Source organism: Pseudorca crassidens, chromosome 8, assembly GCF_039906515.1.
Source record: "Pseudorca crassidens isolate mPseCra1 chromosome 8, mPseCra1.hap1, whole genome shotgun sequence".
Lineage (NCBI taxonomy): Eukaryota > Metazoa > Chordata > Mammalia > Artiodactyla > Delphinidae > Pseudorca > Pseudorca crassidens.
Genome location: NC_090303.1, coordinates 93,177,317 through 93,199,946, shown reverse-complemented (window position 1 = coordinate 93,199,946; position 22,630 = coordinate 93,177,317). Strand labels below are relative to the sequence as shown.

The 22,630-nt window shown below is 47.0% G+C and overlaps 1 protein-coding gene across 1 annotated transcript in view; it reads left to right on the top strand.

Moving 5' to 3' along the window:
* Nucleotides 1–17,833: 17,833 nt before the first annotated feature.
* The window catches only part of HIPK2 (homeodomain interacting protein kinase 2), a 204,685-nt gene continuing 199,888 nt past the window's right edge, over nt 17,834–22,630 (top strand). Inside the window, exon 1 of the mRNA XM_067747155.1 lies at nt 17,834–18,025. Coding sequence (XP_067603256.1) covers nt 18,007–18,025 — 19 coding nt within the window. The 5' untranslated portion in view covers nt 17,834–18,006. The remainder of the gene's footprint in view (nt 18,026–22,630) is intronic.

Genomic DNA, 22,630 nt, shown 5'->3' with positions numbered 1-22,630 from the left:
TGTGAAGGTGGTAGGGCTTGATCTAAAAACTGAAGGGTGATGGTAGGACCTGGTTTGGTGGAGCAAGCAGCATATAGCAAGAGAGAAGTAGAAAAGCCAGATGGGGCTGCGAAATAGGGAGGAAGAATAGATCTACTTTGACCTGGGAAGGGATGAGAAGTAAGACTGGCTAAGAAAGAGAAGTCCTTCAAAGTCCAGGAGTTACTTAATTTGGGATTATAAGCTGTAAAATGTCGTGTTCACCCCAAATAGAAAGTGTCCCATGCCAACTGTTAGTTGGCACACAACACACACGCGAGATATCCAGAAGAATACAGCTTCCTGGCTCCCTTTGCCACATCTGTGGGGAGAAATTCCCCCGTAGAAGGGCTTTAGATTAGCAAGTCCATATGAAACCATGAACCCTGATCAGGAAGGAAGGGTAGAGGGGAAAGGAGGGATGTTTCCCTTCTGATAAGTCAGCTTCATTTCAGAACTTGACTCTGAAAAACTTTGCTCATTTTCACCTCTACAGCATGGATGAGAAAATGCTCCGCAAACTGTAAAGCACTTTTAAATGTTCCCGCTATCATGCTGTCCCATCTCGTGTGGAATGTTTCCTTTTCTTCTCTGATTTCTAAATCAAATCTATCCCTAAATGTTTGGCTCAAAATTTAAGCTTTTCTTGACTATTTCAGCAGACTGCGATCTTTCCATCCCTTAAAAGTCAATAGAATTTACAATATGAATCTTTCATCTGGCCAGTATCACATACCGCCTGGATATTATTTGTTCATTTCTTCTGGGTTTCTGTTTTGTCTTGCACTACAAGCTTGCGAGACAGAGGCGTTCACTGATGTATGCCACGCACTAAAACAGTGTCTGGCACATAGTAGGTGTTCAATAAATACTTTAAAAATGTACCAATGACTAATAGGATACCCGCAGGAATGCTTTATGCTATTTTTCTTCCTCAAGAAGTGTTAACTTATGCCATCCACCTGGTAGATAACCATTCGATTACATATGTAGAAACTGGTGATCTGATCTGAACATCTTGCCTAGTCAGCCATGAATTAGGCAGGCTGCAGGCAAACAGCCCACATGACCCTTCTTGGTGTTTACTGTTTTGCCTTATTTCTTATCTATGGTCTCTTCTCTGAGCCTCAAATAATACCAAATGACGCTTACAAATTAAAAAGTGCATTTTCCAAGACATCTCTTTTGGAGGAGAGGAGTGACAGTAATCCTTTCTCTCTTCCCTCATTCATCCTTTGCCGCAGACTTGACCTAGAAGTCAAAGCCCTGGCTCAGAGCAAACTCGGCTCCTATGACTGTGTAAGTAGATGAGGTGCCTGAGCCCTCTCACTGCCTCACATCCCTGGTGGCTGAAGAGGACCAGCTAACCATTCATCCAACTTTGTTTCATGGAATTCCTGAAGGATAACCGCCTACATGGCCATCACTGTTTTAATTTGTTTGTTTTGTCAATAAACTATACGTAGATGCTGGGCTAAGTTCTCTAGTAAATTGACCTAAAAGAGAGCGTCTTCAACCTCTGGGAACTGCGGAGAGAATAAAGACGAGAGTGGGTGATAACACAGGCCAGAAACCAACCACCAAACAGATCATGGGTGAGGCTGGCTGGCTCTTTGGCCTCATAGGGGCTGTATCTCTGCAGAATCTTGCGGAGCCGTGGTCCAGGTCTCAGCCTTGTGGTTTTGGTAACTCTGTTTTTTCAGTTTACCAAACAGTCATCAGGATCTGAGGAGTTGATGCTTTCTAACCAAACCACAGACTAGCTTTGTTTTTTCTCCCAAATCACAGCACGAGTGTATTAGAGTGAGAGATCTACGGTCCAAATATTTAGGTCCAGGGCACTTACCTTCTGATATACACAAAACTGGTAAATGACATTTCTAAAGAAGAGATAGCTTGCTAAGCATGGAATCGGAGTCTTGGGCTGCACTTGCTGTGGAGAATAGCATAGCCTGATACACACACCAGCCCTACCTGGCTTTGGAAACTGCCTTCCCAGGGGAAAGAATATTATAATGTGGAGATACACAGACACATTCTCCTCTTCACTTCTTTTTTCTAAATTTCATGAGAACTACCACCCATTTACGTATGTCATTATAAAATGCATCTTTGTTTAGCATCTTTCAATCATACTTTAAATTGTTTTAATTCCAAAGTATGCAATCATTGCAAGAGATGGAACAAAAAACCCACTCCAAAAATGAGTAAAGGAAAAGTTAATAATCTCACATCTCCATTCCTGACCCTTGTCATCCTAGATGTGGAAAGACTGGGGTTAGCAGCCTTCTGCACCTTTCACCAGGATCTTACTAAGACACACAGCACAGTTCGGGACTTCCAAATTCTTTCTATACACGTGGGCTTATATGGGGCACCTTACTCTGAAACTTACTCTTCTCACTTGATATGTTGATGAATATAACTCAAACATGTTATCTTTTGGTAGCTGCATCATATCCTCTGGTTTGGGGAGATTTGCCCAATGTCCTGCTTCAGTCGAGTCTAGTCTTTGGCCACTCCAATTACAATAAAGTATTAAATAATAAATTGTTAAATACTTCTGTGCCTGTATTGTTAGATATTGATATTTTTGCTTCTGTAAACTGGATTCCCCAAATTGGGAATGCCTTTTTTAAAGAAATGGTAGTTCCAGTTCTATAAGCTGTTTTTCATGAATGGCAGTGAATTTCATTGACCATTTCTTAATGACACAAAGAGAAGGACCTTATTTTTATCAGAAAAATCTATTTCCTCATTACGTGAAGGGGCTGTTAAACAACCCCGTGGGGTATGGATTCTCATAAGACTTCTGCCACTTTGAGGGAAAGTCCCTGATTTAAGCATTTTGCCCTTTTCATAGCATCTGAGAATGTCTGAGCTGGCCTAACCCAGCGGGCACTTAATAAATATTCACTGAGTGTTGAATACATGAAGGTCATCTGGTTCAAGTTTCTCATTTCACAGATGGGGCAATCGAAGGCTAGAGGGCTAAGTGAGGCACAGTTAAGGTGAAAGGGAGGGAAAAGTCCGAGCAATCTAAGTTGCAAAGGGATTCGGGAGCTTGGAGTAGGGAGGAGAGGACTTTGGGAGGTGGCTGCCGTGTGTACGGGGTACACACATGCAAAGGTCAAGACGCAAGAAGACTTCCAGAGTTTGTGCATTTAGAAGATAATTCTTTGCTGAAGTTTTCTTGAGTGACAGCAGCCAGGGTTTAAATTTACCTTTCTTACTGTGATGATTTCTTGAGGCTGAACCTATGTTTCTTTGAACATGACCCAGTGCAGAACTGGGCCCTTGGCGGTTCAGGGATTGTATGGTCTTCCTGTAACTTGCTCTCCTTCTCTTGGAGAAGATCCGTTTCCCAGCCCACTCTTGTTAGGTAGAGCCACGTGACTGAGTTGTAGCCCTTGGAGTGAAGATGGAAGACAGGGACGCCACCCCTAGGCCTGGCCCACGAAAACCTCCCATTGGGACCCCCCATTCTCTCCTGTCTGCCAGCTGGAAGCACAGGGCTCTGAGGTCCCACACAGCAGTGGGGGAAGCCTCAGTCCCCGCATCACTGCACGAAAGGTCACCTGCTGAACACCCACTCTGGGATGTTAGGAGAAATCAACTTCCATTGTGTTAGACCATCGTTAGCTTTGATCTGTTACAGCAGGTGTGTGACGGAACCGAGGCCGTGGCTTCCACTGTACGTATTAGGGTTTCGGTTTGTTGTTTGTTTGGGTTTTTTAAAATGAATAACCAGATATGAAATCCAGAACCTGTCTCAATCAATAGCGCCATCATGGTTACCCATTCTCTTAACATCCACTAACTCATCCAAATTTCATATAGAGACCTAAACCTCCCACCTTATCCATGAGAATGAATGCACAGGAGCAAGGGGAAAAATGGTCTGACATTAAAGATTTTCCTTACTACCACGTAACTTAGTTTAGTTTGATCACAGTGCAAACTTGATTTCTTTTCTCCGGAAGTTTAAGGAATCATTTCTCTTTTGGAGCACTTTTGTCAATTGCTCTTTCCCGATAGGTTTTGCTGTCTTGACAGGAGGGGAGATTTTCTAAATAATTATTTCAGTTTTTCTTGCTTTAAAAGTAGGATAAAAGATGAATAGAAAACAGTTGGGGATGAAAAAGAGAGGAGGATGAAAGGAAATTAACAGGACTTGAATCGTTCCAGTTGTCAAAAATCATCAGCCTGCTGTTAGTAGTAGTAGTAGAAGTGGGGCACGTTTGAATACTTCATTCAACCATGAAACCCAAAGGATCCCCCTGGTCCCTACTTGCATTTTAAATTAAAGCTCCACTGACTCTGTAGCTAAGACAAATTATTTAGTAAGCCTAAGATCTTGATGCAGCTGTTTGGGATAGAATGATTGCCACGTGGTCACAGGTATGTGGGATAAAGGGGAAGTTACTGTAGAAGTTATGTACACTTGATGATGAAGAGGAAATAAATGATGGAACATATAAACAGATGCCTTGGCATTTCACCCGTGGGCCTAACTAACCATACTGTTCAGATTACGAAGCAACAGTTAAAGCTCAGTGTCGGTCGAAGGAGGAATTGACCTAGAACTACACATACAGACCTAAAAATACTCTAGAAAAAAATACTCTTACAGGATGCAGTGAGCTGAGACCATAGTAAAAAGATCATCAAATCCTAGTCACTCGGGTGGCCATTTCGTTAATAAAGAGATACTAAAAGTATAGGCATTTTCTGTAATTTCTCAAATTATTACAAAGCAGACCGAAAGGTGAGTCTGTATGTCTGGGGTGTGGGTGTGCTAAACCCGGTCAGAGTGACACACCCTCACCCCAAGGACCACCATTCAGCATATAGGCAGGTGTCATGCAGAGAGAGCTGGGGAGAGGGGTTAAGTCTTATTTTGAGAATAGTTTACAAGGTAGGATTGACCTGGACTCAAAACCTTATAGCTTTTGTTTCCCAGCCCTTCCTTTCCATCTTTCACTCTCTGCCAACTTGGACTCCTGCTGGAAAATATTCAGTGCTTCTCCATTGCTTATAGAAATAGAGTCGAACATCTCTGCTTGGCACTAAAGGCTATCCTCAGTGCAGGCCCAATCTAACTGTCTACATGTGTGCTGTATTCAGTCTTGCCTAACCTCTGTCCCCTGTTGGGCAGGGCACTCTCCATTCGATGCACTACGTTCATCCCTCCATCCTCAACCCTGAGCCTTTTCTCCCCACTTCTCCTCTTCCCTCCAGTCCAATCCTATGGTGCTCTGGGCACAGCTCAGCATTCTAAGGCGCCCCCCCCCCATAGGTCTGGCTGCCCCTTTTCCAAGGGCAGGTGCACAGGACCATGTGCTTGGCTTGATGCTCTGCTGACACTGTCCTGAAATTCGCAATAATTTCTGAACCAGGGGCTCACATTTTCAACTTGCCCTGGGCTCCACAAATTATGTCACCAGGCCTGTGGGTGGGAACTATTTGTGGGGACAACTCCAACACATGACCTTGTGTTTTTATTTAATTAAAGTGAAGACAAAGCTTTCACACCCCCAGAGCACTTTATGTGTACAAAACAATTTTACGCGCATCACCTCATCTAAACCACCAGGCAAGTCCGGGGCCTGAGGAGACCGAGTTCCAGCAGCAGCTGTGGGGCTTCAGGCATTTCTGAATTGATGTGAAGCATTTTGGGGTTTTCCTTTTAATTTCTGTTCATATTTTCCAGCTCCTCTTTCTCTGTAATGGTTGTAATAATAAAAGTTCAGAGTAGCCTGCATGTTCCCCGCTCTGGTGTGGCTTAACTGCCTCCTGTACGAGTCTCCTTTCGCTGCTGTAACAAAGTACCACAGACTCCGTGGCTTAAACACCAGAAATGTATTGCCTCATAGTTCTAGAAGCAAGAGGTCTGACATCAAGGTGTCTACAGGCCGTGTTCCCTCTGAAACCTGGAGGGGATACTTCCTTGCCTTTTCCTAGCTTCCGGTGGTTCTCTGGCAATCTTCGGCATTCCTTCGCTCATGGATCCACCCCTCCAATTCGCTGTCTCCACATGGCCTTCTCCCTGTGTCTCTACCTTCACACGGCCATCTTCTTCTAAGGACACTAGTTATATTGGAGTAGAGCCCACACTACTGCACTATGACCTTATCTTAATTGAACTAATTACATCTGCAATGGCCCAATTTCCAAATAAGCTCACATTCTGAGGTATTGATGGTTAGGACTTCCGTATGTCTTTTTTTTTTGGTGGGGGACACAATTTAACCCATAACACTCCCCCTTCCTCCCCATACGACTAGTCATTAAGGCCTATAGATTCCAGCTCTGGAATGTCTCTTTTTTTTTTTTTTTTTTTTGCGGTACGCGGGCCTCTCACTGTTGTGGCCTCTCCCATTGCGGAGCACAGGCTCCGACGCGCAGGTTCAGCGGGCCCAGCCACTCCACGGCATGTGGGATCTTCCCGGACCGGGGCACGAAACTGTGTCCCCTGCATCGGCAAGCGGACTCTCAACAACTGCGCCACCAGGGAAGCCCTGGAATGTCTCTTAAAACCAGTCATTTCTCCTAACTGTTGCATCACCATGGCCCAGGTCTGCCTCATTCTTTGCCTCCTAATCTTACGGCCTCTGATCTATTGCCACTTTGCACGCAATAAGTGCTTTAAAAACTCTGATCTTGTCACTCCCTAACTTCCCATGATCTCTGGACACATCCCAATGCCTTGATGAGGTTTATAAAGCATTGTGTGACTTGGCTCCGCTGCCCCTCTGATCTCCCTCCATTCCACCTTCCTCATCACTCTTCCTCTTGCCAGCTTCCTACTCATCCCTTATGTTCTAGGCAGACTGAATTCCCCCAGCTAGGGGCCATGATCTCTCATTCTCCAGACCCCATGCTGTCGGGAACACTCCCCTGTCCTCTTCATCCTTCAGTGTTTGGCTTACAAATCACTTCCCTGGAATGTCTGGGCAAAATTACCACTAAGGGGGCATCCACAGCCCTCTCTTTTTCATTATCTACCAAAGAGAACCCTGAAATTGCCAGCCATGGAATTTCTGCCCTGTCTTCTTCCTTCAACCCCAAAAGGAAGGCAAAAGTTTGTCAATCTGTACCACAAAATCCTGGGGTGACTGAGAGAAGAAAATAAAATCTGGGGGTAAAATAAAAGGAGATTTAATTATTCTTGTCATGCACTATGAGTTTGAACCCACCTTTGTGCTGTTCCAGAAATGAAAAAAAAAATTGAAATTACTTGGAGCCAATGGACTGTCCTTGACTCTGGCTCTAAGACTGAATTTCATGGGCCTCAGGATCTCATGAGTTACCCTCCTACAGCTCTTGCCCTTTGTCCATCAGAGCATTAATCACACCATACCGTTGTGTGTTTACTTGCCTTATTTTTCTGGCTGCGCCATGCCGCTTGTGGGATCTTAGCTCCCCAACCAGGATTGAACCTGGGCCACTGCACTGAAAGCGCTGAGTCTTAACCACTGGACCACCAGGGAATTCCTAGAGTTTACTTTTTTTTTTTTTTTTTTGCGGTACGCGGGCCTCTCACTGTTGCGGCCTCTCCCGTTGCGGAGCACAGGCTCCGGACGCGCAGGCTCAGCAGCCATGGCTCACGGGCTCAGCCGCTCCGTGGCATGTGGGATCTTCCCGGACCGGGGCACGAACCCGTGTCCCCTGAATCGGCAGGTGGACTCTCAACCACTGCGCCACCAGGGAAGCCCTGGAGTTTACATTTTAATTAGGAGAATCAGACAGTAAAAAATGAACTTAAAAATAAGTAAATAATATATGTTAGAAAGTAATAAAAATACTCTGCAGAAAGATAGCAGAATAGGATAAGGGCAGGGATTCTTATCTTGGAGTTCCATACCCACAAGGGGTTCATGGATACAATTCAGAGGATCTGTGAACTTAGATGGGGAAAAAAAGTAACTTCTTTATTTTCATGAACCTTAAATCTTCAAATCTGACTGTAGGCAGCCAACCACAGGAGTAATTGCAGTACCTGTGATTTTGTCACCAATGGAAGCCACAGGTATTTTTATATCATATTGACAGTTGTTATGGGTAACTTGAACTATTTTTCATATTCATCACTACTTTGTAACTATTGCGCCTTCAGTTAGGTCTTGTTATTTAATGTATCAATAAAGAAACATATATTTAATAACTGTATCTCAATGTAATTAGATTCTTTTGTAACCTTATGTGTTTTTTTAATACATCTAAAGGCATTTCTCTAAGAAGGGGTACCTAGGCTCCACCAGACTTCCAGGGAGTTCATGGAACAAAATAGTTTAAGGGGCTTCCCTGGTGGCGCAGGGGTTGAGAGTCCGCCTGCCGATGCAGGGGACACGGGTTCGTGCCCCGGTCCGGGAAGATCCCACATGCCGCGGAGCGGCTGGGCCCGTGAGCCATGGCCGCTGAGCCTGCGCGTCCGGAGCCTGTGCTCCGCAACGGGAGAGGCCGCAGCAGTGAGAGGCCCGCGTACCGCAAAAAAAAAAAAAAAAAAAAGTTTGAGAACACTGGGTAAGGGAAATGCGGTTCAGTGAAGGACAGCGGGGGTTGGGGGACAAGGTGGGCAGGGTTGGTCTCATACCTAATGCCCTGTTGAGCCCGTTTCTAGCACATGCTCTCCAGGCATGGCCTGGCTTTGCCCAAAGTTCAGACTCAGGTGCCCAGTGATGTATTCTTGTTATTCACCAGCCTATTTTCCTGAAGAAAGAACTCTGACCCCTCCCTGCTGCTCACCACCTTCCCCTCTCAGTGGTTATTTAACACAGGATTTAACGTTCAGGAGTTAGAATCAGCAAAACAGTGTTGAAAGAACACAAGGAAATTTAAGAATATTAAAAAGAAATCTTACTTTTCGTTTTTGTTCTGCCTTCTATTGAAACATCCAACTCAACCAGACAAGCTAGCTCAAATCAGCCAGGCAGTATATGTCTCCTCAAGAAAAGATAAGCAAATCAGCAGTTTCTGAATGTTGATTAAGTGTATCACCCACAGCAAACAGAACGTGAGCTGAAGATACTGCCATATTTCAAAAGAAATTCTTTAAAAATTCAAATTTATCTCACACCTACAGTGAAAGTCCTCAGAATTCTATGACAAAAGAACCTTTTTTTTTTTTTTTAAACAAAAAAAAAACTAGAGCTTCCCTGGTGGCGCAGTGGTTGAGAGTCCGCCTGCCGATGCAGGGGACACGGGTTCGTGCCCCGGTCCGGGAAGATCCCACATGCCGCGGAGCGGCTGGGCCCGTGAGCCATGGCCACTTAGCCTGCACGTCCGGAGCCTGTGCTCCACAGCAGGAGAGGCCACACAGTGAGAGGCCCACGTACCGCAAAAAAAAAAAAAAAAAAAAAAGACCTCACTCCTCTCACTTAACAAGATGCTTGGAAATTAGTGGTTCCAAGTCAGTTCATCTCCAAGATGTCAGGACTCTGGGGTAGCACCTAATCCTAGAGAAAATCACACAGCCCCTTGAAGGATTAGGTCTTCCCCTTCTGAGTTCCATCCTTTAAACTCTTAGCTTCTCATACCAGTGGCTGCCCCAGACCAGTGGCTGTTGAACTTCCCTGTTATAACTGTATTCTCTCGGGGGTGAATTTAAAATGCAGATTTCCAGGCACTACCCTCAGAGATTCCTGAGTCAGTAGGTTTGGGATTCCCCCCGAGGAATCTGCATCTTTAGAAAGCCCCTGTGTGGTTTTGATGCGGGTGACCCAAGGACCACACTTTGAGAAACACCACCATGTATATATAACCTCTCCCTGTGTGATCTCCCTGCTCCCATGGGATTAGCCACCCATGATATACTGATGACTCAAAAATTTTTTTAGCCCCCAGCCCCCTACACCCACATGGCAACTGAGCATTCCTATCTGAATATCTCATAGGAACCTTAAACTCAACAGTTCAAAATTGAACTCATTTTCTCCCCACACCTGGCACATATAGAATATGTACCCAAATTCGTTGACTTGGCATCCCTCCCTGACCACTGCTCTTTGTGTTTAGCAGTATTCAGACTTCTTACGGATCCTGGACACACATGCCTTTCTCCATACTGTCCCCAAGCCAGAATTCATGCTGCTGGGCACAGACGCCCATCTACCCCCGTCCTATAAACACACTCCTTGCCATTTGTCTCTCTGTGCCAGCTTTTGACCATGTGCATCTTTTAATTGTTGTACTCACCATACGGTATTGTACACTTTACCTGGTAGTTTTGAACTGGAGCTCCTTGAAAAGGGGTTCTGTGGCTTATTCCCTTTTTACTCCCAGCTCCTGCTATAGACTCTAACACATAGTAAGCAATCACTGAACATTTGATGAATGGAATTTCTTGGTGAAAAGAAAGAAAGGGAAAGAAAGAAAGAAAAAGGAAAGAAAGAAAGAAAGGGAGGGAGGGAGGAAGGGAGGAAAGAAAGAAAGAAAGAAAGAAAGAAAGAAAGAAAGAAAGAAAGAAAGAAAGAAAGAAAGAGAAGGGAAGGAAGGAAGACAGGAAGAGAAAGGGAGAGAGAGTGAAAGGGAGAGAGAGAGAGAGAGAGAAATGAAGGAAGAAAGAAAGAAAGGAAGGAAGAAAGGGAGAGAGAAGGAATGACCAAGAGAATTGAAGGGAAATTTTATAAGTGCATTGTTATGAAAAGGGAGGGGATTGATTCAAGAACAATGAAGGGATTAACAGCATCTAACTAATGTGTTTCTAGAGATCAACCAGGGGAGGAGCTGGAAAAGGGCACTGGATTTGGCATCGAAGAGCTCACGGCAACATCAGAGCAAAGAGCCAGCCCTGACAGCCCTCTGCCATTCCAGTCAATCTCCCTCTGGGGGTTGCCACATAGGGGCAGGCTCTTTCATGCCGGGGGAGGAGACTTTACGATACAAACTGTGCACAGCACAGAAATGCTCAATCCCACTGATTAATCACTGAGCTAGGTTTAACTTGGCTTAACCGGACCCTCGGGCTTTTCAGAGAGCTCTTCCTGTGTCTGCCCTCCTTTCTGCATCCACTCTTGAGCTAGAGGCTTCTCTCTGTGCCATGTCTGCCTAGTTTATCCAAGTTCAGCCTGGACTGCATGTCAGGCAAACCAAGCTATTACCCATCTTCCCTCATCACAGAAATTTCCCTGCAGAGCTGGATTGCTTCTTTTTCTCCTGCAGATCCACCCTAATCTGCCATTCCTGAAACCTCCAACAAAATCACCCTATCTTCTCTGTGTCTACATCACAGCTTGTTTTACATTCACAGGCTGATTGTGGTTTGGGGTTTTTTGTGAGTTTTTTTTTTCTATAACTCTTTTCTGCCGAATGCCATTCCTGCCTCTCTTTACCTTTCCCGTATCCCCGTTCAGGTGTCTGATCGTTTTTCTTCTAGGAGCAGAAGCAGAAAATGAATGGTTTCCCTATTCCCCTGATTTTGCTGGTGTAATTCCTCCAAGGCTGCCATTTCCACAAACAGACTCCCTTCACCCTGCCAAGCCTCACTCTACCCTTTGCCCTTAAAGCCATAGCTCCTGTTTTTCCTGATTTGAATGCAGTGTCCAGCCTTTCACATCCTCTGTGGTATAATGCCCTGCCCCTGAAGCTTTTGTTTAAGGAGTCCTGTAGTTATTAAACACCAGTTCCACGCAAAATGTATCATTTCAGACGATCGAAGGTTTAAAGCAGAAATAGGAAGTAATTTCTTAAGAATAAGTAAAACAAATATAGGCCTGCATTGTGCCTTGTTAAGAAACAGAATCATAATAAAGGGGAAAGGAGAGAGAGAAGAAATAATGTGTGGAAGAGGTAGAAAGATACAGAGGAAAAGAAGATGAGACAGATACATTGTCAAAGAGAGAGGAGGGCTTCCCTGGTGGCGCAGTGGTTGAGAGTCCGCCTGCCGATGCAGGGGACGCGGGTTCGTGCCCCAGTCCGGGAAGATCCCACATGCCGCGGAGCGGCTAGGCCCATGAGCCATGGCCGCTGAGCCTGTGCGTCGAGCCTGTGCTCCGCAACGGGAGAGGCCACAACAGGGAGAGGCCCGCGTACCAAAAAAAAAAAAAAAGAGAGAGAGAGAGAGAGGAAAACACACAAAGCAAAACGCCAAAAAAGAGGTGAGATCTGGAAAGATGAATCCTGAAAAGTGAACTGCCTCCCGCTGGCCACATCCTCAAAGACAAAGCCACAGCCTCCGACCCAGAAATAAGGCCCAGGAAGGCAAATGAGGGCAACACACACCAAGTCTGAATGAGGTGCAACCTGCAGGGGCTGCAGACGGTGAGCACCCTGAGAGTGAGAACAAGACATGCACACCTGAATGTGTACATCACAGAGAAAAATCTCTCCATCTTGTGGCCTTGAGGATAACAATATCCTTTGAGGATAACAAAATGGTGTGCATTTTCACAACTGCAGGCATAAATGAAGAAAAGACCCTTTGTCACTTGTCCTGTGAGCAAAATGAACTTGAAACGAGGTCCAAGCTCCCCCATGTTTACTCTACTGATCCCTGAGAAAGATATTACTCATGCCATTTGGTAGAAAGCAGATTTAGAAGAGGTAACTGCTGTAGGTGGTTACTAAATCCTTTGCAGTTCTCTTGCCTTTATTATGTTTCTCGTAGCATACCGAAGTTAAATGGTCTATCGGCAACCTAGAGTTCTATGTAGTGTAAAATACTGGATTTGTTAAGTGAGCTAATATTTGTAAACATCTTAGAACACTGTCTAGGTGCTAATGTGTTTATTAAACAAATAAAATACAATGCATACTATCTCTAAGCCAAATGGGCTAGCTCCTGGGCCCATCTCATGTCTCACCCGGGACTTTGGTCGTGCTCTGGGTCTGGAATGCTCTCTAGTGCCCTCTTCTGGCGCCTCCCTGACCCTCCTCCCTTCCTCCCATCTCCCCCTGTCAAACACTACGCATTCTTTGGAGGCCGAATTTAAGAACGCTACATGTACCCCATAATTAGTCTCACTAAAGGCACTAATGTAACTCTTGTTGCTCAGTCCTTTGGATGCACCCCACCCGCGTCTTGTGTGACCCCTGATTAGCACGCAGCCCTGCTGACCTCACCTCCCTTTGCAATGGTCTCTGCCCTAGGATGTCAAGGGACCATCCGTGCAGGTTTTCCTCCTCCTTCCCTGCTCTCTCCTGTTCTTTTCCCTCTTCCCATCTTTCAAATACTGGTGCCCCCCGGGACTCCGTCTCAGATTCTCTCCCTTCCTGCTCTCCCGCTCTCCCTCAGTGGAGTTTCGCTGTTGGGTTTATATCCCCCTCTCACCTGACTGCTGTCACTGGAGGGAAGGGAGACAGGCAAGCAGATTCAATCTGTCAAATCATGAAAACGTATCTAAATTCATTTAAATAACATTTCCCATCTATACGATGCCAAGTGTGCTAGCTCAGCTGAACGTTTTCTACTGAAGTTGTGCATCACATGGGTCGGCTTTGGGCACGGTGATCTGAAGAGCAGGTGGGCGGGGCTTGTCTGCTGGGTTCCATCTTCCTCTTCTTTCATGGGACTCCATTTCCACACCCAAGACGGTTCTTGCGGTACGCGGGCCTCTCACTGTTGTGGCCTCTCCCGTTGCGGAGCACAGGCTCCGGACGCGCAGGCTCAGCAGCCATGGCTCACGGGCCCAGCCGCTCTGTGGCATGTGGGATCTTCCCGGACCGGGGCACGAACCCGTGTCCCCCGCATCGGCAGGCGGACTCTCAACCACTGCGCTACCAGGGAAGCCCTCAAGATGTTTTCAGTTGACACAAATGATCTTTCTTCATTTTAATTTGCCTTCTAGTGGGATATATTAGTTTGCTTGGGCTGCCGTAACACAAACCGTGTGGCTTTACAACCAAAATTAATTTTGTCACAGTGCTGGAGTCTCTGAGATCCAAGCGTAGACAGGGTTGGTTTCTTCTAAGTCCTCTTTGCTTGGCTTGCAGGGGGCCTCCTTCTCCCTGTGCCTTCATGTGGTCTTTCCTCTGGTGTCTCTGTCTTAATTCTCTTTTTATAAGGACCCCAGCTATATTGGATTAACGCCCACCTGAATGACCTCCTTTTAACTTAATTACCTCTTTAAAGAGCCCCATCTCCAAATACAGTCACATTCTGAGGTACCAGCAGTTCGGGTTTCAACATATGAATTTTGGGAGGACAGAGGAGGTATTCCAGAGAGTGAGACTGCCTAGAATCACTCATGGCTACACAGCAGCGGGGACGAAGTTAGAGACAGCTACTACACATGAATCAGTGCAAGACCTGAACCGAGGGACATCCAAACGAGTATGCCATGGACCTTGCCCCAAGATGCTGCCAACCCAGTTGTGGGGACAGGGTGCCAATACAGAAAAGGAGAGTCAGCCATCTAGACTGGAGTATGCCGAGTCCAGCAGAGTGTGTGTAACGGGCAGGAGAAAGAGAAGATAAAAAATCAGATTGGGACTGTACGAAATAAGTTACACCGAGTTCTTGGTGGTGTGCTTGACACAAGGGAGCATGCTATAAATGATAGCTCTTATTCATCGAACAAATATTTTTGCAGTACCTACCATGTGTCAGGGAGCGTGCTCATTGCTGGAGGTACAACATCAACCAAGATGGTCTCTGCCCCCGCTGAGCTTAACATTTTAGAGATGCATTATCCAATATGGTAGCCACTAGCCATATGTTGGCTATTAAAATCAATTAAAATGAAAAATCCAGTTCCTCAGTCATACCAGCCACATTTAATGCACTCCAGAGCCACAAATGGTTACATTCCCAGCACTGCATAAAATTCTATTAGATAGTCCTGGAAAGGGGACGAGAGATTATACCTGTATGGTAAAGGTCATGATAGAGACTTATAGGTACAAGGGAAGAATATTATTATTATTACTATTCTCATTATAATCAAGATGCAGAAACTGAAGATCAGAGAGGTTAAATAATTTGATCAAGTTCACACAGCTACTAAGTGGAAGAGCTGGGATCAGAATCAGGTCTGTCTTAATCTCATGCTGCCTCAGGCCATTTTGTGGAGGAAACGAGTCAGGCACAGGTGGAATCTGGTTAAAGAGAGAAGATGGAGAAGGCATCCTCAGTGGGAAAGCAGCAGCTTGGACAAAGGCACAAAGGCACAGCTGGGCAAGGTTGGGAGAGGACCACGAGTAAACCAGTCTGGCTGGAGAGGCAGGGACTTGCTGAACTCATGTGCTTAGAAAGGTAAGTCAGAGCCTGCCTGCCTTGATTCAGAGCCAAGGAGCTAGGAAACTCAGCCCTATGTGTGCAGGTTGACTCCTTGAAGGTTGTTAGCAGGAGCCTGGCATAGTCAAAACTGTATGTTTTGAAGGTAGAAGTGCTCAGGGTGAACTGGGCTGAGGACCAGTAAAGGATGGCAGGGGGATAGAAAAAAGGGAATGAATGAATGGTACGAAGCAAAGAACACCAGAGTGGGAGCCAAGAGCTTAACCCTAAGATTGACTGATTGATTGATTTTTGTTTTCTCCCTTTTAAAAAAAAATTTTATTGGAGTATAGTTGCTTTACAATGTTGTGTTAGTTTCTACTGTACGGCAAAGTGAATCAGCTATACGTATACATACATCTCCTCGTTTTTCATTTCCTTCCCATTTAGGTCACCGCAGAGCATTGAGTAGAGTTCCTACTGTGCTATACAGTAGGTTCTCATTCATTTTCTATTTTATACATAGTATCAATAGTGTATATATGTCAATCCCAATCTCCCAATTCATCCCACCCCACCCCTTCCCCCCTTGGTATCCATATGTTTGTTCTCTATGTCTGTGTCTCTATTTCTGCTTTGTAAATAAGATTGTCTACACCAATTTTTTCAGATTCCACATATATGCATTAATATACGATATTTGTTTTTCCTCTTTCTTACTTCACTCTGTATGACAGTCTCTAAGTCCATCCACATCTCTACAAATGACCCAATTTCGTTCCTTTTTATGGCTGAGTAATATTCCATTGTATATACGTACCGCATCTTCTTTATCCATTCCTCTGTCAATGGACATTTAGGTTGCTTCTGTGTCTTGGCTATCGTAAATAGCGCTGCAATGAACACTGGGGTGCATATATCTTTTTGGACTATGGCTTTCTCCAGATATATGCCCAGGAGTGGGATTGCTGGATCATATGGTAGTTCTATTTTTAGTTTTTTAAGGAATCTCCATACTGAACTCTAAGATTTAATACTGTGTTAACACTGGGCAATATACTTCATTTCCCTGGGCCTCATCTTTTCAATTCTAAAAGGGCATGGCTGGCCCACATGATCTCTGAGACCCCCTTTAGCAATGGTAATCTAGGATTCTGCAAATGTGAGTGACATTAGGCTAAGAGAAGCCGTGTAAAGTGTAGCACTGAATATAGGGGCAAGGAAGACAGCAGAGTCAAAGGCCATCCTGAGACAAAGGGGGAATGATGTGCTACTAACAAAACTAGGTAAGTGTGTGAAAGGGCTTGTCTTTGGGTTTTTTTGGGGGGTGGTGGTGACAGGGTATGGAGGTTGTAAAGGATAAGAGGTAGTGGGAAAATAATGGGTTTGTTCATTATTTTATATTCCCCAAATACAGATTTCAAACTTTTGACCTATGACCCACAGCAGGAAATACAACTTGTATCCTGGTCCACCACAGTTGTTCAGTATATATAACTGAAACAAAAGGTTTATGAAATAAACAGGTACTCTTACTAAGGGCAATGGGTCTAATCTTTTCTATTCTAGTACACTTCATTTTTTAAAAAAGCTGCTTGCCATCCACTGAATATCTTTTATGATCAATCTATGTGTCACTGACTAAGAGGAGGCCCCAGTCTTCTTAAGTTGGGGGCGACGGCAGGGCATCCCATCACAGAATCCAAGAAGAAGCTGCAGCAGTGAACTGGCGAGGCTTCGGGCTGGGGAGGGTCTGGAGCGTGTTTAGTTGAAGCCCTGTTCGGAGAGAGCGTTGAGGCAGGTGGAGGGAACCACCCGTCCAGGTTATGGGGGTTGCGGGGGTGCCCTCAGGACACCGTAGGCGTGAGGACCGGGCGGAAACCTGATTCCCGCAGGAATCCAGCGACCACCCGGGGGCTGCATTTCTTAAGCGTGCTCGGAATGGCTTCTGCATCTCTGACCTCATTTGGATTTCAAAAGCTCCTCCGCTTACTCATCCTCCCCGCGAGGACGGCGTGCGCCCACTCCTCCATTCATTCATCGCACACCGATCTCAGGGAGCGCCAACCAGGTGCGAGAAGGGCGAGCCGCTGCCGGCCGGGGCTCCCCTTCTGGTCTGTTCCCCCTCCCGCCCAGCTCGCGCGCACACACAGAGTTCTGGCTGCTACCCCTGCGGACCGGCTCCCCTTTGCCAATCAGAGCTGAAGCGTGTGCACACCGGACCGCGCCGAGCCTCCCTGGCCTCGCCGAGCCTCCCTGGCCTCGCCCGCTCCTGCCCTAGGCTCGGCCTTCCCCGCCTCGCATCCGTGCCATCGGCGCTCGATTGCGCGCGGAATCCGCTCTCCGGGCTCGCTCGCTCGCTCGCTCGCGCTCGGCCGCCGCTCCCGCCCCCGTCCCCCGCCCCTCCCCCGGCTCCTCCCGCCCCTCCTCCGCCTCCCGTGCAACTTTTGCCGAAGCCCCCACACACAGCCATGCTGAGCTGAGCCCCGGCCGGGGACTGGCCGCGCGCTGCCCGCCCCGGCTCCCGCCCCACCGCGGACCCGCTCGGGGGCCGCGGCCGCTCGGCCCTCGGCCTCGGCCGCTGCGCCCGTCCGCCCGGCTGCCCCGGAGCCCCGCGCAGGGCCCGGGCCGCGGCGGCGGCGGCGGCGGCGGCGCCCGGCCCCCTCCCCCGGCGCCGGCCAAGTGAGGCGGTGATGCGGGCGCTGGCGGCCCCGGCTGCGCGGAGAGCGGAGACACAGGCTCAAGATGGCAGATTCCGACTGAGGCTGGGGGGGCCGAGCTCGCGCGCCGCGTTCCCTTCTCCGTTGCCATGAATCGCGGACACCCCGGCCCCGATGGCCCCCGTGTACGAAGGTAAGCGGCGCCGGCCCGCCGACCCCGCTCGCCCCGCGCCGCCTAGCCGCCGCGGCCCCCGCAGCTTTGTTCTGCCCGCCGCCCCTCGCCGGGCAGCCCCCGGGCCCGCAGCCCCCGGGCGCCCGGCCTCCGCGCCCCACCCCCGGGGCTCGAACCGGCTGCCCGCCCCCTCCACGCCGCCCCCACCCTCGCCCAGCGAACGGCCGGGATCCGGAATCGAACAGATCTTATTTCCAGGGTGGAGAAAGAGGCGGTGGGGGGGGCGGGTGTTGGTGGGTGCGAGGGTGGGCTCCTGGCCGAAGAAAAGAAATTAGGAGGGGGCGCCGGGGAAAAGACAGACCCATGACGGTGCTCTTTATTTTTTGGAATAAATAAAGGTGATACGGTGTAGCTTTCCTCCTCCCCCCTCCCCCAAAGAAAATTACCTTTAAGAGGATGTGCTTTCCACTCTCTGTCCTCGCAGCTCCCTTCCCATTTCCCTCCACTCCCACCCCACGCTCCTTTATTCTTCGCGAGCCTCTGATTTTGGGGGGCTGTCGGGTCGGAATGTACGGGGCTAGGTGATGAGAGGGGGTCGGGAGGAAAAGTCCATTTCAGACCCAGGCAGAACAATGCAGTAGGCTAAAATCTCCCCGCATTAGCGTGTGTAAGGGGAAAATGTAGTTTAGGTTTTCAAGTCGGGGAGGCAGCCAAGACGTCTGTTCGTCTCGATCGGTCTGGGTAAACCTGCGTCGTGCACCTTCACCTGGCGTCGGGTCCTTTTTCTGATCTGTCTTTAGGAAGAAAGAAAGGAACGGAAGGGCACGAGCGCTACGTTTTCCCCTGCACTCCCTCTCTCTTTCGTTTCTCTTCAGTCAGTTCTGTCAGCTTCCAGGCAGAAATCAAACTGAAATCAACTAAGTTTTTACACTTATGTGTGTTTTTTGTGTGCTTGTAGTAGGAGGAATTTTGAACCAAAGGGTGCCTGATTTTTTTCAGTCATTTTCATCGTGAAAATGTTTTCTCGTGCAATCACTGAAGTAGCAGCCTTTACATACTTTTAGCGTCAGTCCATCCGGCTTTCTTTCGGTTTTGTTCAGATATTCTGTGGATGAAATAGCAAATGAGAGGGGCAGGGGTTTGTGGGGGAACAGAGAGGAGGGGCGAGGAGATTTTAATCCTCTGTAAATCCGGAGAGCTGTCCTGGCGAGTGAGACAGGGAACGCATTAATAGTTTTATCTCTGTTATAAAGGCAGATTAAAAAAAAACTTATCTGAAAAGAAAATCTGTTATTAGTTCCAGAGCCCCAAATGAATTAGGTTTCTGGGTGGAATAAAGTTACCAGTCAGGTCCTGGATAACGAGGCTGTAAATAACCTATGGACTGTAAATATTTTTTTTTCAGACTCTCTTAGAAACAAAGGGGCCTGTTTAGAAGGCAACAGAGAGATGTTATTCCAGGGGCTTTCCTCTTTGATTCTGAAGAACACAAGGTCCATTTAACCATTCAGCAAAACAAAACGAAATTTCTGATCACTCCACCACGCAGAAAAGAGCGAGCCGGTGGCTCTGTGAACCCGCTAGGAGGACCCAGTCGGGCGTTCATTGTTTGTCTGTGTCTCTGGGAGGGGGCTACAGTCAATGCTTCCACTGTCTGTGGAGTGTTAAAATGAAACAATTTTCTCTTTATTAAGTACCTCTTTTGAGACTCCCTCTGCTGGACACTCCGGGTGAGCACTGGAGAAGGAACTTGGCATTGAATTGAGAACTATAGTAAAGGGCTGCTTTCCCTTTTCACAAGGGGCTGGGTGTGTGGGTTGGGATGTATTTAGTCAACTTTGTGGAAGGCCATCCTGGGAACTGTGCTGTTCTCCTCCCTTGCATTCTAAATCCATATGGAATGTAGGCCATACCCCTGAGGCCAAGACTTGGCACTCCTGTTTTTCCAACAGTGCTCTTCTAGTGCATGACACCAGATAAAGACCTCTGGGTGTGTAAGATGTTGTGGTGTAAGAATCATCACCGATCTCAAAGGTCTCAGGACCTCACTTTTTAAATTTGCAAGCCTGCTGTCTGTGTCCCAGGTGACCTGCCTGGTCCCCCCTGTCCACCCTGGGTTTCCCTCAGTCTTGTCTGTGTGCTCTCTTAATTATTCCTGTGCTTTGTGCCCTTTAATTCTGAGACAGTTTCTGCATACCTTTGTCATTCTTCTAGTCTTCTCACCCCTCCTCAAGCAGTCCCAGCTTCACTCTGCACAAGCTTAGGTCTGGGTCTTTTTCGAAAGAGACTGTTGGTCATGCTCTAAAACAGACAGGTGCCCTCTATAATCAGGCATTGTATTGCGGAACCCACATTTCCGTCCTGCTATGAGTGCCTCTAAGACTCCAGTGACCTCCTTTTTCCCTCCTTGGTGACGTCTGCTTGATTTAGCGAACCTGATTTTTACCGTATCCCCATCAGAGCACATGGACACCTTGTGTGTATCCTGAAGGAGCAGGGCTTTTCCTGTGGAATTCTCCAAGAAGAGTGATTTCTAATAGTTTTTAAGCTACTGAAAGATTGAACATGGGGTTCTCAGGAGAAGGATAATGACAGGTGAGGCATTTCAGCTGGAATTCAGGGGTGTACTCATTTGTTTAAATGGGGTGCAGTTGCCCCAAGCTGGAATTTGGTGTGAAGACCTGAGTGCATTAGTGGAGCATTCTGAGCTGCCAGGTTTTTAGAGAGAAATGCTCTGTTGGAAACAGGGTATGTTTGATAATACAAATTAATGGGTAGGAAAGTATAATCCGTCTTCTGTGACTTGCTTTTAAGGATAGGTTTATAAATAGCACATTAGTTTTCAGTGGCTTGTTACTGATCAAGTTAAACTTCTTTAAAAAGGTTTATTTTCTTTAGAAGGTTAAACATTCGCCTTGCAATTATGTTTACTCCATCAACTTGCTTAGCAAGGCTTTTTCCAATATGTAGTGCAAAGGCCAACCACAAAGGTCTATAGTGCCATAGGTTCTGAATTAGAGGACCCTAAATCCCACGTTAATTGTGTTCCACTGTCCCTGGGCTGTGCCATGTCCACTAGTGTTGGCTTATCAGTCAGAGTTCCCAAAACTGTAGCGCTGAAGTCTATCATCAGATGGGCCTGAAGACACCTACCAAGAAGTGGATTCTGAATCATCTTCCATTAAAAGAATTTGATGACACCTGTTCAAAAATATCTTTTCCTGTGTTTATGTTTTATATTTTTAAAATGAGGAAGTATAAATATTGTTTTCATTCTTACCACATTTGAGGAGTGAATCAAGGCTCATTAATTTTATCCCTGATCCTGGACAGTGTGGTACGATACTTGAATCAGAGAAACCTGGGGGTTTGAATCTAGCTATATGGCTTTGGGGTGTGTTACCTAACTTCTCTGAGCTTTGTTTTTTAAAGCCTGTTCGATTGTGCCAGGGCTCCATTAAAAGCGAGTACAGGTAAAGCGCTTGGCTGTAGTAGGCATTTTCTCAGTGCGTGTTAAATCCCTCTAGCTTTTGAGCTGCTTACAGGCATGATGACTCCAGGGAAAGAATAACCCACAAATAGTTTAGAAAACCAATAGTAGCAACATTCCAATTATTGATCTCCTGCTATTCCTTTTCCAGTTTGGGCACCAGCAACAATAAACCCCCTATGGCCACAGAAGAAAGAGCCTTTTTGGACCCCCTCTGTGACTTTTCTAGATTCTTTATTCCCGCTGAGCTTCTGCTGGTTTCAGGTAGAGGATTTCTCTTCTCTAGTGGCACATTCTATGCCACTTTAAAAATGAGGCAACAAGCCGTTAGAACAGAGTTTCAGGGGCTGCAGCTGTGCCTCTGGGAAAGTATCCCAAAGTATGAAAGATAATCTTTGCCCTTAATCAGGATCCATTCGTAACCCAGGCAGCAGCCCAGGAGAGGGAGCGCCCAGAGGTGGCTTCCCTACCAAGGGCTCCTCAGAGGGGAGGCACCCGCCCCACCATGAGCCAGGCTCTGGATCAGTGCACCAAACATAATTTTCCTATAGAAGAAAATTTGGTGCTTTATGCAAGTTGCAGATGCTCATATTCTTCGTATTTTATTTTTATTTATTTATTATTATTATTTTATTTTATTTATTTATTGGCTGCGTTGGGTCTTCGTTGCTGCGCGCGGGCTTTCTCTAGTTGCGGTGAGTGGGGGCTACTCTGTTGCTGCGCGCGGGCTTCTCATTGCAGAGGCTTCTCTTGTTGCGGAGCGCGGGCTCTAGGTGCGCCGGCTTCAGTAGCTGTGGCACGCAGGCTCTAGAACTCAGGCTCAGTAGTTGTGGCGCACAGGTTCGGTAGTTGTGGCCCGCGGGTTCAGTAGTTGTGGCTCGTAGGCTCTAGAGCGCAGGCTCAGTAGTTGTGGCGCACAGGCTTAGTTGCTCTGCGGCATGTGGGATCTTCCCGGACCAGGGCTCGAACCCGTGTCCCCTGCATTGGCAGGCAGATTCTTAACCACTGCGCCACCAGGGAGGTCCCTGTGTTTTATTTTTTATGTTTCTTTATTTCTCTCTTCCTTCCTCCCGTAGAGACCAATCTTAAAGGAACCGCCTTTGAGGTGTATATGGAACAAAGTAGTGACGATCAGG